Source organism: Erinaceus europaeus, chromosome 1 (genome assembly GCF_950295315.1).
Source record: "Erinaceus europaeus chromosome 1, mEriEur2.1, whole genome shotgun sequence".
Lineage (NCBI taxonomy): Eukaryota > Metazoa > Chordata > Mammalia > Eulipotyphla > Erinaceidae > Erinaceus > Erinaceus europaeus.
Genome location: NC_080162.1, coordinates 58,746,724 through 58,760,963, shown reverse-complemented (window position 1 = coordinate 58,760,963; position 14,240 = coordinate 58,746,724). Strand labels below are relative to the sequence as shown.

Here is a 14,240-nt window from a genome sequence, read left to right as displayed (position 1 = left end):
TGTTTTATCAGGAGTTACAAAGAATTGTCAAATGTAACTGTAAGACTTTATTGCCTTCTTTAGGGATTGACATTTTCAGATAGATTCTGGGATAGAGAGACAGGTAGGAAGGGCTATCACAGGAGGGAAACTTTCTACTATAAGATGGGAATGGACTAGAACCTGGACAAGAGAAGGCACACTATCCCGGTGAGCTATCTTTTTTTTTTTTTTTTTTTTTTAATGCCAGAGCACTGATCAGCTCTGGCTTATGGTGGTGCAGGAGAATTGAACCTAGGACTTTGGAGCCTCAAGCATCAGAGTCTCCTTGCATAGTTGTTATGTTATCTACTCCCACCCCAGTGAGCTATCTTGCTGACCCAAAGTATATTTATTAAACAAAACAAAAAAAAGATAAACCTAATTTTTTAAAAAATTTTTTATTTATAAAAAGGAAACATTGACTAAACCATAGGATAAGAGGGGTACAACTCCACAAAATTCCTAGTTTGTATATAGACTTCACTAGAACATAATAACAGTTGGGAAATAAGATTAAACACAGCAATTCTTTGTACTCTGAAAGTTACCTTGGCCTTTACCAAGAATATAAATCTTTAAGAAAAAAATCCATTCCTACTTAGCCTCTTCACCACTTGCCCTGAACCAGTAACTCCCTGTCATTTCACTGTCAGTTAACAGTTTATTGCTACTTAGTATTTAAGTGTCTTTTTCATTAGTAAATTACTATTCATTTGGAAATGTGTTAGTTAGACTGTCCCATTAAAAAACACATGTAGTAATTACCACTTTCTCATCTGAATCACTAATGTCAACTAATAGGAGGTTTATCTATATTTAGCAGGTGGTCACCTCTGACAGATAATTTTTTACCTGTATCATTTAAGTGCCTTCCTTCTTCAATAAGAGAACCATACAAAAGATCAGCAACAACAGGGAAGGAAAGGCACCACTGCCCTGGAGCTTCCTCTATTGCTTTGGGGACTGGGCTGGATGAGCTGGGGCTTCTATCTTGGTTGGTTCAGTTCTCAAGAAGGCTTAGTGTGCAGTTATAGGTCAGATAGATCTATTTGTAGATAGATGGGTACTTCCCAACAGTCCATAAACTATTCTCTAAGGTTATTATTTTTTTTCCTGAGCCTTTTTTTTTTTTTTTTGTCTATGAAATCTTTCTGAAGAAATAGCTAATGACTGAGGGGACTGGGTGGTGGCTTTCCTGGTTGAGTGCATACATTACAATATGCAAGGACTTGGGTTTAAGCTCCCCAGTCCCCACCTACAGAGAGAAAGCTTTCCTAGTGGTAAAGCAGGGCTGCAGGTGTCTCTCTATCTCTTTCCCTCTCTAACAGCCCCTTCCCTCTCGATTTCTGGCTGTGTCTATCCAATAAGTGAAGATAAAAAACTATATATATATATATATATATATGTATGTATATATGTATGTATATATATATATTTATATATATAGCTAATGACTGAAAATCAGAACTGGGGAGATAGGAGTAGTGGGAGACCAATACTGTTGTATCTTGATAGTTAGGTCAAGGGCTCTTGATTCTCGAATAGTGGCATGGATTTTTTTGTTTGTTTGTTTGTTTTTGGTCTAGGGTGTATTATCCCTTAGTACACTGTATAGTAATATGGTCATGGAAGTGAAAGATAGTGCAGGCTTCATAGCCCTAAAGGAAGTTTGCTGATGAGCTGTAATTAACAGAAATTGGTGGAGGTAAGAAAAATAAGAAGTTGTTTTTGCTGAGGGAGAAAGGAGATGTTTTGAAAGAACAATAAGATATAGACAGCTTGGAGTGTGTGGGTGGTTAGAATTAAATAATTAGAACTGTTATTAAGAGAAAAAATACTAATGTTATACTAACAAAGTGTGACATAGTTATGAATAAGCTTGACTAGTTCGTGTAACCTCTTCTATTTAACACCTTTGAATTTTTCACATTATTTTATTCTCTTGAGTCACCTGATTGTTTATTTAATACATTTTGTCCATTTTTCTTCAAATGTGAAACCTGGTCTATATGTCCTTTTTGTATCTCCCCGAAGCTTTGATTCTAAAACATAAAGTCAATACTGGCTCTTGCTTTTTACAAAAATAAGATTTATTTACTAATTTGTAATAGAGGCAGAAACAGGGCGAAAGTCAGACTCTTGTAGCACTGATCTATTGCTCCTGAAGCTTCCTCCAGTAGGAGGAGACGAGGGGCTTGAACTGGAGTCCTTGTGCATGGTGACATGTGCTCTCCACCAGGTATGCCACCCCAAAACTTTAAGAAGAAAACAATCTTTCACTATCCTCTTCATCATTTGTCCACATATACACAATTTCTTTAGGGATTGGAATGGAGTTTTTTTGAAATTTTTAAAACTCAGTGCTCAACCTTTCTTCTCAGTTGATTAGATTATTCTTGATAGATTGTGTGACTAGAAACTTGAATAACAAAGATTGAAGATCAGTTTTCTTCTCCAAAGTCACAGAATCCAAGTCTGCAATATTTACTTAATGAAGAGTAAACTGGAATTTAAGAGATTTTTCTAAAGGAAGAAATTGGATATTCATATGTGAATTATAAGCACTGAAAAGTTGGGACACAGTGCTTATGTGACTTTTTGACAAACTGTCATGTGCATTTAAATCCTTCACAAATTCTAGTTGATGACTCAGTGACATGTTTTGATACTAATAGGCATTAGCTTTGATGCTGAGTACCAATCACTAATCCAACACAGCCATCAGCCCAAGCCTATATATTTGTATTTGTGAATATTAATATTAATATTTCTTTTTTGCTTTTATAATTTTAATTTTATTTTACTGCACTGCTCAATAGTACAGGAGATTGAACCTGATATTTCAGGACATCAGCACCCAAAGTCTTTTTTGCATAATCATTATGCTAACTCTCCTTCCAAATATTAAACTTTCTTAATCATCACAAGGCACTATGCTGTCTTAATCTTCCCCCATCTTGTTTTTGAGATAGAGAGATAGTCATTTTCACAAATGCCTAAGATTCTAGAACCCATTCTGATCTGTAGTACTGGCATGATGGTACAAATTAGACTTTCTCTTTATCGGATGGATTCTCTAAATGGTGCCATTCCGCTAACTCATTTTCATATAAATATTTTAAGACATTTTCTATCAGAAGGGAAATTATCTCACAGCAAGCTACTTTGTGCTTGATCGGAAAGCGAAATAACTTCACCTCTCCGACCTCTCCTTCAATACAATTCCAGAAAATTACATGTTCTTGCACAGAGATTTCCTTTTTCTATTGTTATCCAAAATGCAAACCATCCTCTCACAGAACTGCTTTAGCAGTACATTCTACTGTATCTGTGTAGAGGGAGGCAGGGACTTTCTAGAGTAATTAAAATTCAGAATGAGGAGCCTTGAAGCAGAACTCCAAAGCCCTATCCTCTTCATTTTTATTGCCACAGTGGTCTCTAAGCTCATTTTACATTGAGCTGTGCATTTGGGGAACATAATTGTCTTTATATTTCATGTTTGTATTGATTGTAACCCAGGATAAAATAATTCATACACCATCACTTCAGAGGTACTCATTTAACTACTTTTAATAGAAAAGCATGTGTTGATTTCTTTGTGCAGTAGCATAATTAGAAAATCCCATGTAAAATTAGAGGAGGGTGATTAATAGTGACATTAATATTATCTCTACACTTCTTGGCAATCATTGGAGATGTTTACATGTTTAAGTTTTTAGACTATCTAAACTATGAAAATAGAGAATCTCATTTAAACACAGTATTAAGTTGTTTTTTTCATTCACAGAGAGGTAATCTGTATTTGCAAGTAGGTACCTAGACTGAGGTACTTCTCCCATTGAAACTTTGCATTTTTTTTGTCTATTTTACAGTTTATCTTCTACTTACTTATTATCCCAGAAGAGCAAAACATATTCTGATTTAGTCAACTCTGTATTTTCAGTTTTTATCTAATTAGTACATAGTCAGTGTTCATTATTTGTTGAATGAATGAATGCGGTAAAAGAAGGTAAGCAGCCATCACATACTAGAGTACCTTTAGTATTGGGCACACATTCATGTACATTTTTCAGATGAAAGGTAAAAATAGCCATGAGTAATTTGCTTTCAATTATTAACCCCCTACCAGATTTTAAGATATGTTTTATACAAATACATAAGTGTCAAGACTATTTTTGGTGATTTCATATGATATGAAATATGTCTCTGAAATTATATTTTTACATTATCATATTTTAGCAATTTTCAACTTGCTTGGCTGGGCATTTGATTAACAGAGAATAAAAAGGAATTGGATTAGATGTAATTAACACCTCAAAAGTGATTGCCTTATTAATCTCTAATGTCACTTTGAGAGTATTAAATATACATGTAGCCTAGACTCAGCTGCTTAACATTTGACTTTGTGTATGCCTCTCAGTCTTTAATCTTAGTCATAAAAGGCATTGTAAACACCTATAATTATGGTAAACAGTGCCTTTCCATGATTGGAAAGTATAGAGAGGCTTTTTTTTTTTTTTCCATGAGGGAGTTCCATAGATTGGGAAGTGGATAGTATCAACTCTCAGCTTCCTTAAACTGTGTTCTCTTGTTGATACTGACTCTCTTTCCTCTAAGTAATGGCCACTTCCAGAACTAATCCTCCTGTGACCATATTTTAAATAGTTAGGCTAACTGCATTGAAATTTGAAACTCTTTTTAGGAATCTGAAACATTGTATTGAATAGGCAGGTGGATATTCTGATCTGAAAATCTAGGATAACTCTCTTGGGATTATGATATTCTGCAGGGCCTGATAGCAGGACAGTGCATGTGATGGTGTCAAGCATCTAGGTGATGCATGCAGTCTGCAGCAGGTGGAGGTGGACTTTGGCTTGATGGATTTAAGTAGGATTTCATAAAAGGACTGAGGGAGCCAGACAGAGAAGGTGCACAAGGAGTCATCACAGAAGGAGCAATGTCTTATGTAAGAGGGTGGGCCTTCTATTATTTGGGGAGAGGAGAGAGTTAAGTGAACTCACAATATAGGACAAAAAGAAACACCAGCAAGAATCGATATTGGACAGATGAAGCAGAAGTACAGTGAGGATCTGGAGAGCTGGGATAAAGAAGTAGCATCAGAAGTTACACACTGATGCCCAGAAAACTACTTCACCTCAGAATTGTATTTTTTTGGGGGGAGGGTTGGGGGTAGATAGCATAATGGTTATGCAAAGAGACTCTCATGCCTGAGGCTCCAAAGACCCAGATTCAGTCCCCACCTCACCATAAGCCATAGCTGAGTAGTGCTCTGGTAGGAAAAGAAAAAAACAAAACTGTTCATTCCCATTTTTATTCTTAGCACACTGGACTTTTTTATTGGGTTATGATGCAGAGAAAGGAGTGAGTTTAGCACAATTGAGAGATTTCATGTCAGGTTGATGGAGGCATTAATGGGCATGTTAAGTGCTGGATCTTGGAGGTGGGCACAGGAGCTGAGAGAGAAGGGAATAAAAAAGAAGACGGAGGGGCCAGGTGGTGGCGCACCTGGTTGAGCACACATGTTACAATGCTCAAGGACCTGGGTTTGAGCCCCCAGCCCTACAAGCAGGGGGAAGGCTTTGCAAGTGGTGAAGCAGCGCTGCAGGTGTCTCTCTCTTTCCCTCTTTGTCTTTCTCTTCTTCTCAACTTCTGGCTGTGTCTATCCAATAAATAAGTAAAGATAATAAAAAAATTTAAAAAAGAGAGGGAAATTTGTCTAGGACGTTGTACTGTCTTTAGAGATACATAAACTATTTCATTTCACCATTCACCCGCCTTCCAAACAATAAAATAATCTTTATAAAAAATTTAAAATATTTTTTTTCCCTATGAAAGTTGAGAAAATAAAAATATGTAGCCTGGGAGGCTATGCAGGGACTAGAGGATGGGATTTGCATGCAGGAGGATCCAAATTCAATCCCAGGCATTATTATATGTCAAAGTGATGTTTTGGTTCTTTCTCACTTCTTGCTCACTCTCATTAATAAATAACTACTAAAATAAAACCAAAAATGCTAGTAACTAAAAGTTAAAAATCTTGGATTTTTACATACAAGCTTAGAATTTGTTTTTGAAAAATATAGTGACAACAGATCTGTACCACCATTTGACAGAAATCTCTGGGTTATTGATGACACTCAAGTGGGTAGGGCCTATGACCTATATGTTTTCCTTATGTTTATTTATAGTATACTGGAAATTATATTGATAGTGTAGCATTGCATTTTTCATGTTTCCAACATAATTGCTTATTCTAAATTCATTGTAGTGTTGGTTTATGTTATTTTATTATTGCTAGGACTTTCTCACTTCCAGTAGATTTTTTTTTTAGATGTACAGAAAAAAACAGGCAGACAGAGGGAAAGACCCTGCAACATGGGGTATTTGGTTTGAACCTGGTTCACTAGCATGACTATGTAGGTGCACCATGCAGGTGAGTTGTTTTGCCAGAACTCAACTACAATTTTTGTGTGTTCCTAGGTGCAGTGATACTGTTGGGAAGAACCAATATGTTTCGCTTTAACCACCCAAAGGAGGCAGCCAAGCTCAGAGAGAAGAGGAAGGTAAGCACCATGGAATCTTCAGCAGCAAATCTCTAATTATGAATAGGGGTGCGAAGGGGGAAATCTCCACTCTGGTTCCAGTGTGTCACTGTCTGGGTTTCATAAACACATGAGAAGTCATTCCTGGATTGATTCTAGGGAATTACATTCCCAGAATATTATTGAGTGATGAAGAAATGGACTGCTCTGAGGCCCTTCTTCTCAACTTTCTACCCCCCCACACACACCCCAATGTAGCTGGTCATTATTTTGCATTATGTGGGCAATGACTGCCATAGATGAACACCTATTTTCGGAGTTAACTCAGGAGATATTAGTATCATTTTCATTCAGATATTTGTTCATGTTTAATTTTTATCCTTAACAATTGGACTTTTGGTTGGGTTACGGTGCAGAGAAAGGAGTGAGTTTAGGACAGTTGAGAGATTTCATGTCAGGTGGATGGAGACATTAATGGGCATGTTAAGTAAAGTGCTGGACCTTGGAGGTGGGTACAGGAGCTGAGAGAGGAGGGAGTAAAAAAGAAGAGGGAAATCTGTCTAGGACTTTGTGCTGTCCTTAGAAGTACAACAGCTAATGGTCCTATGAGCTGGCTACTGTATGAAATTGCTAAATGTTTTACACCTTTATTTGCACAATACCTACATAGAAAATTGCTATAGAAATAAGGGCTATTTTAACCTATAGCCAGAAAGAGGATAACCAGGACTTCTGCTCAGCCCTGCCAATGCAGAAATGCCCCTCACACTTAGTTACACAACTGTGATCTTGACTTACCTTTGTAAAGACAGCCCAAGGTGCCAATGCCTTAGATGAGAAATAGGAACACACTCCAAATCCTGCCTTCTTAAGGGCTGCTTATTCCAGCCAGTGAAGCAGCTTATCTGTTCCTGCAGAGTCTCCCAGGAGGTCCTTTTATTACATAGTTAGTAGAGGTAAAGAGGGAAGGACAAATGTTTGCTAATAGCTTTCCATGGAAGCAGAGCCAACCAAGCTCCATTGTGGGGTCTTCCTTCACCTCCCCCTTCTTCATCTTTTTCACTCATCAAGTCTGAGTGAATGCTGCTGATAATGGGACTCAGCTCCTGCCATGGAAGAGAGTGTGACATAGTTATTTTGACCCTTTCCCTCAATTTTATGCAGCTTGGCTAGGAAGAGCCAACAGGATGTGGACTTCCTGGTGAATCTTCCCACCCAAGCATGCCAGGCTCCTGCTGTGCCTAGAGTCTTGGGTTTGAGATGTATTCATTTGCTGATTGTTCCTGATTTGCTGTCCTATTGAGATAAGCTGTTGTTACCCTTAGTATTAGGAATGTATGCACCTCATTGCTTCTGAACAGTTTATGGACTTTTGAAAGCAGGGAGTCCAGAGCACTAGCCCTCTCCACTAAGGTTAACCGCTCTACCCTGTGTCTACTCTTAGAGTGGCCTTCTGTCCTCCTTCAGTTTGTCCATGACCGACCTTTCCAAGTCCTGTGAGAACCTCTCTGCCGTCATGCTCTATAATCCTGGGTGAGTGAACAGCCGCATATCCTGCCCTGAATATCCCTGTTGTGATATTTATTGTGTTAAGTCCATAAATGTCACTAGAGAAAACATCTGCAACTGTGCATCCTTATCAAATCACTTACAGCCATTTTTCAAGTTTCTTCTAGCCCTAGCTATACACACACACACACATACACACACACACACACACACACACACACACACACACACACAGGATTTTTTGCTTAGCTATAATTACAACATAAATTAGATTGTATACTCTGATGTTTTTGCGTAGGAGCAGATTAAGCATTAGTAAGGGTTGTTACAAGTTTCATCATTTTCGTAACTGTCTAACATTTAGGGTTGGTTATTTGACTCAGTGCAAGACTACTCTGGCTTAGGCTCTTTCATCTTATTCTCTGTATGTATTGCAACAGAGACAGCATTACTATGAGATATCTCAGGAAATTATGTTTAATACTTCCAAGAACCAAAGAACCACTGAGAATGCAAAGAGAAGATTGTGTTTTAGGTGGACTTTGTGGCTGGATAACCTAGATCAGCCTAATAGTTTAGGCCCTTCTTTTCATCAGTGAAAATGGAAATGCCTCCAAACAGAAGACTGGGCGGAAGGACTTTGGGGGTTCATCCCATAATTATATCTTTGCAACAAGGAGAATCTTATGTAACACAATGCAAGTAAATCTGACAGCTAAGTGAGATAAATCTGCCAACATCATCTCCTAGAACTGTCATTTATTTCGTAGTTACTATATGTCAGACACTGTGCTAAGCATCTTGCATCTGTTCTCTTTGAATGCTTCTAGCAACTCTGTTCATTTCATACATAGAGATGTTTATATGCACATGCTCACCCATGGTTTCATTGTTAGAGCTGTGGTCTGAGTCCAGACCTGTATCATTCCCAGTGCATACTCTGGCCATGTTGCTACGTGCTGTTCTCCAGTTGCAGGGATATCTAATTCAGACTTGGGGAACTTAGTTTCAGCCTGGATTCTTCTCAAAAACTTTGAGTGAGGTAGGTACTCAGCAGCACTCGGCACTTCAGCTTCAGTCAGTACTTTGGTTTGTGAAAGCAGACATGCCTATTATACTTTTATTTGGGTTTAAGACTCAGAGAAACCTTTGATCATATTTCTGGATTTATCATTTTATAAATGAGCTAACTGAATCCCAGATCTGACAATTCAGTTGTGCAGGACAAAATAAAGTAAATTAGTACAGCATAGTGGCTATATGCCCCAGACCTCTCTCTCATTCCTCTGCTCGAACTGAAAGTTACAAACTAGCAGTTTATTATTATTATTTTTTGTTAGACTTTGTCTATATCATTCAGCCTTTCCATCTTATTACATGGCTAATAAAAAGGAATTTGTGCTTATTAAATAAATCTGTTTTGAAATAAACCCTATTGAGAAGACTGTTGAAATAAGAAAGTGCTAGAATAACAATTCTTCAAAAGGTAGTTCTTAAAAAACACCTATTTTTAATTTAATTTTTTTTATAGAGACAGAAATTGAAACAAGGATTAAAGCAGTTTAACCAATACCAGTTAGCCCAGCAATGTCTCCAGTCCAAGAAAAAATATCAACCAAATCCAAATGAAAAAGATAAAGGAAAAAAGGGATAGTAGGAGTATACAATTATGCAAATATACTGTCCACTGTAAATTCTAGGGGTAGCAAGAGGAGAAAGGGAAGTAGAGCAGAGACACACACAAAGAAAGTCTACTCTGAGTCAGATTTCTTCCCCACAATAATTCACAAGCAAGTATCAGTGAATTCAGAAAGCAGAGGAAGGAGGAAGGAAGAAAGGAAGACAGGAATAAAAAAGAAAAGAAAAAAGATGTAAAAAAAAAAGAGTAGTGAAAGGAGATTTTTTAAATTTATTTATTATTTTTTTAATTAACTAGGAGGACAGAGAAGGGGGAGAGTGGATAGAGGAGTTATGAAGAGTGAAACAAGTTCCTCTCACAATTGATAAGACACTCGGTCACCTAGCAATGGAAAATATACTAAGAATTAATTTTGGTCAACCTGAGGGGGGGGGGCAGAGGGATACATACATACATACATACATATATGTAATAATAAAATAGAACAAAGTAAAAAGCCCCAACAGTGGATCTGCAGCTTGGACGGCTCCCAGTTAGCTCAGGCACAGTGAGCCTAGACAACTGACTGAAAAAAAAAAAAACAAAAAAAAAACAACTTCCAGGCAGTCTTTCCTAGGCAGGGTGGGGTGAGGCTTTGCTTGGCCAGATATTTGTCACTCCAATTGGGCCTAAGTCACTTACTCAGAGGAAAAAAAAATAGCCAAGGGATTCAGAAAGGAACAGGATTGGAATGGCACTCCTTCTTCTTCTAGCATTTGCCCTTCTTCCTTAGCCAGTCAACAGCGTCAGGTTGAGCCTGATGTCTGCTTGTTGCTGGCTTTGAAAGTGACTGGGATCCATGTGGATTCAGTCCGCTAGGAAGGATCTTCAGTTTCCCCAAATGGGAAACTCAATGGGTACTCAAGGGCACTCCTGGTGAGCCAGGAATCTTGGTAAAGAAAAAAGGTCAGCGGGGAGTCTGCTAGCAGCGACGCCCTACCCCTGGGGTCTGGTTATGGCGGGGGGGGGGGGGGGGGGGGGGGGGGGGGGGGAATAATCAAATAGTTTCCTTTCTTTTTGCTCTATTTTCTAACCCAAATTGAGCTATAGTCACCTCCTTGGTGTCACGCTTAGAACACCTTGTTTCCCATCCTGCTGAAGGCCAGGATCTTACCCTTTCCAGCAATTGTTGTCAGAACTCACACAGGCAGCTCCTTCCAAGTCGCCATCTTGGCCCTGCCCCCAGAGACAGAAATTGAGAGAGAGGGGAAGGGAGAGAGATATCTGCAGCACTACTTACCATTTGTTAGGTATTTCCCCTGCATGTAGGGATTGGGGCCTAGAACCTAGGTTCTTGTGCATGGTAGTATGTGCACTGAGCCAGGTGTGCCACCACCCAGCCCTGACAGCCACTTTTTTTTTTTTTTTTTTTTTGGATAGGTCTTTAAGTCCTTATTGTAGTTTGTTTGTTTATGTCTCCAGGGTTATTGCTGGGGTTCAGTGCCTGCACTACCAATCCACTGCTCTTGGAGGCCATTTTTTTCCATTTTTTTTATTGTTGTTATTGTTATTGTTGTTGAATAGGGCAGAGAGAAATTGAGGGAGGAGGGAAAGATAGAGAGGGGGAAAGAAAGATAGACACTTGCAGACCTGCTTCACCGCCTATGAAGCGACCCTCCTGCAGGTGGGGAGCCAGGGGCTGGAACCGGGGGGATCCTTAACGCCAGTCTGTGTGCTTTACACCACGTGAACTTAACTCACTGCACTACCGCCTGGCACCCCCTCATTGTAGTTTATTTTCTCACTCTTTAGAGGTTTAATTTTAAAATGAGAGACTTGATTTATTTTGTAATTTAAATGGAGTCTATCCCATCTAATCTGGGATGTGAAGAATGATTGCTTAGCCTCATCTCCTGTGTTAGGATCCAAACCCAGTCCTGGAGTCTAGGTAACCAGCTTCCTGGTCTTCAACTGTGTTGCCTTCTCCTTGAAACTGTATGCAAATGCTGCGTGTCTGATAACAGCCTTGGAAAAACAAACAGTGATAAGCAGTTAACTTTTTCTCTGAATCACAAGGTCATCAGTTGTGGGGGCCCTCTTTCCCTAGCATTTGCAGATGGGATATAAATATCTTTATTATTTATTTATTTATTTTATTGCCACCATGGTTATTGGACTATTGGACATTGGTTACAGGACTGGGTGCCAGCTTTATGAATTCGCTGCTTTCAGTGGCCTTTGTTTCCTCCCCCGCTTCTATTTATATTAGATAAGACAGATAGAAATTAAGAGGAGAGGGGAAGATATTGAGAAGGAGGGAGAAATCTGAAAACCTGCATCATCTCTTGTGAACCATCTCCCTGGTAGGCGGGCATGAACCTGGGTCCTTGTACATAGTAATTTGTGCTTAAGTGGATATGGATATGTAGTTCTCTTTAAAATTGATGACATTTTTGGTTATTTGCTTGCTTTTAAGCTGTTATTTTTTTCCCCTTAGTGTTTATAAGATGTAGGTGAGAGTATTCTGATTTCAACTTTAGGACTTTTCAGCCATTTCTCCATGTAATAAAAAATAAAGTGTTAGTGCCCTGACCATGTCACTGAGTCTCCCTCCCATCTGTGTTCTTCTCCCAGTACCCCTCTCCTGCTACTTCATCTTCCTAATGTGCCTACATGCTTATTTGGTGCTTCCCCATTGCTAGTTCCATAGTCTGGAATACATTTTGAGATGTTGCCTGTTTGTCATCCCCCATCTGGCAGAAGCTGTTTCCAGCTTTCTTCTCCTTGATAAATAAATAAATACCCCCTTCTTCACAGTCCATTGCACCATTTTTGTCATCCTGCTTTTATTCTCTGTATCGACATTCATTTAGCAGTAAGTTCTTTTCTGAGCACCAGCTGCAGAGTGAACTTGGTTCTTGTGCTGGGGCACCATCATCAACATCACCAAAAAGGCCAGTTTACAAATTGCAGTAACAAATAAAGCAGTTTACAAATAAAAACAGGGAGTGCAAATAAAATTAAAATAAGCTATCTTGAGACAGTTTTTGGTGTGATCTGTGGAGTCTTCCAGAGGAGAAGCTAGCTAATGTAGCATTTGAGTGAAGGAAAGATGACACTTGTGCAGGAAAAAAAAAAAAAAAAAAAAGAGGGGGTGGGTAGGGGCAGGGAGAATATACAAGTAGAAGGAAAAACAGGTGAGAAGTGGAAAGGGGGCAGACAGTGTAGCTGGAATATAATAAGCAAGAAGAAGAGCATAGAAAGTGGGTGTGTTGGGGCCTCTTGTTCATATATGCCTTGTAGGTCATTAGAAGGGTGTTGGTGTTATTTAAGGTTGCTGAGAAATTGTTAGAGAACTTCAGGTAGAAGAGTAATCTGAACCTTCACTTAATAAAGAAAGATTTTAGGTTATATATCACATGGAGACTGGAAATTAGAACCAAGAAACCATTTGAAAACCTATTTCCTTAGCCAAAGTGAAAAATAACAGTGACTTGGACCTACATGGTAACCATAGAGATGGACACTGTGGAGTTCTAAGTGTTTCTGAGTCTAAACAACTGAAAGGATTGGTGTAAGGATCCTGGTTCCATCCTCCAGTTCCCCACCTGCAGGGGAGTCACTTCACAAGTGGTAAAGTAGGTCTGCAAGTGTCTTTCTCTCCCCTTCTCTGTCTTCCCCTCCTCTCTTGATTTCTGTCTGTCCTATCTAACAACAATGACAGCAATAACAACAATGATAAACAACAAGGGCAACAAAATGGGAAAAACGGCCTCCAGGAGCGGTGGATTCGTAGTGCAGGCACCGAGCCCCGGTGATAACCCCGGAGGCCAAAAAAAAAAAAAAAGGTATATATATACATATACATACATATATATCTTTTTTTTTCTCCAGGGTCATTGCTGGGCTCGGTGCCTGCACCATGAATCCACCGCTCCTGGAGGCCATTTTTGCCCCCTTTTGTTACCCTTGTTGTTGTAGCCTCGTTGTGGTTATTATTATTGCCATTGTTGATGTCGTTCGTTGTTGGACAGGACAGAGAGAAATGGAGAGAGGAGGGGAAGACAGAGAAGGGGAGAGAAAGATAGATACCTGCAGACCCACTTCACCGCCTGTGAAGCGACCCCCCTGCAGGTGAGGAGCCCAGGGCTGGAACCGGGATCCTTACGCCGGTCCTTCCTTGCGTTTTGCGCCACATGCACTTAACCCACTGCGCCACCGCCAGACCCCCAAAGGTATATATTTTTTTATAAGAGAGGAGAAGCTATATAGATATCTTTCCTTAAGACCGGAAGCCTTTGGAAGTCAGAGGATTTTATTACTGATCTGTGTATTTTAAAATGTATATTTATTGTCATGAGAGAAAATAAAATAGAAGAGGGAGAGAGAACAGAGCAATACTTAGTTTTGACATAAGGTAGTACTGGGAATTGAATTGGGAACCCCTGGATTCCCAGGCAATGCTTTGTGTATTTTAAAATATCATTCACATAACATTCTTCAGTGAGTGCTTAGTGAACATATCAATA

The 14,240-nt window shown here is 39.2% G+C and overlaps 1 protein-coding gene across 5 annotated transcripts in view; it reads left to right on the top strand.

Moving 5' to 3' along the window:
• KIF16B (kinesin family member 16B) overlaps positions 1-14,240 on the top strand; it is a 341,204-nt gene that overhangs the window by 175,555 nt on the left and 151,409 nt on the right. For all 5 annotated transcript variants that reach the window (XM_060186445.1, XM_007525760.3, XM_060186438.1 and 2 more), the window contains exons 16-17: positions 6,523-6,605; positions 8,029-8,117. In XM_060186445.1, coding sequence (XP_060042428.1) covers positions 6,523-6,605; positions 8,029-8,117 — 172 coding nt within the window. The remainder of the gene's footprint in view (positions 1-6,522; positions 6,606-8,028; positions 8,118-14,240) is intronic.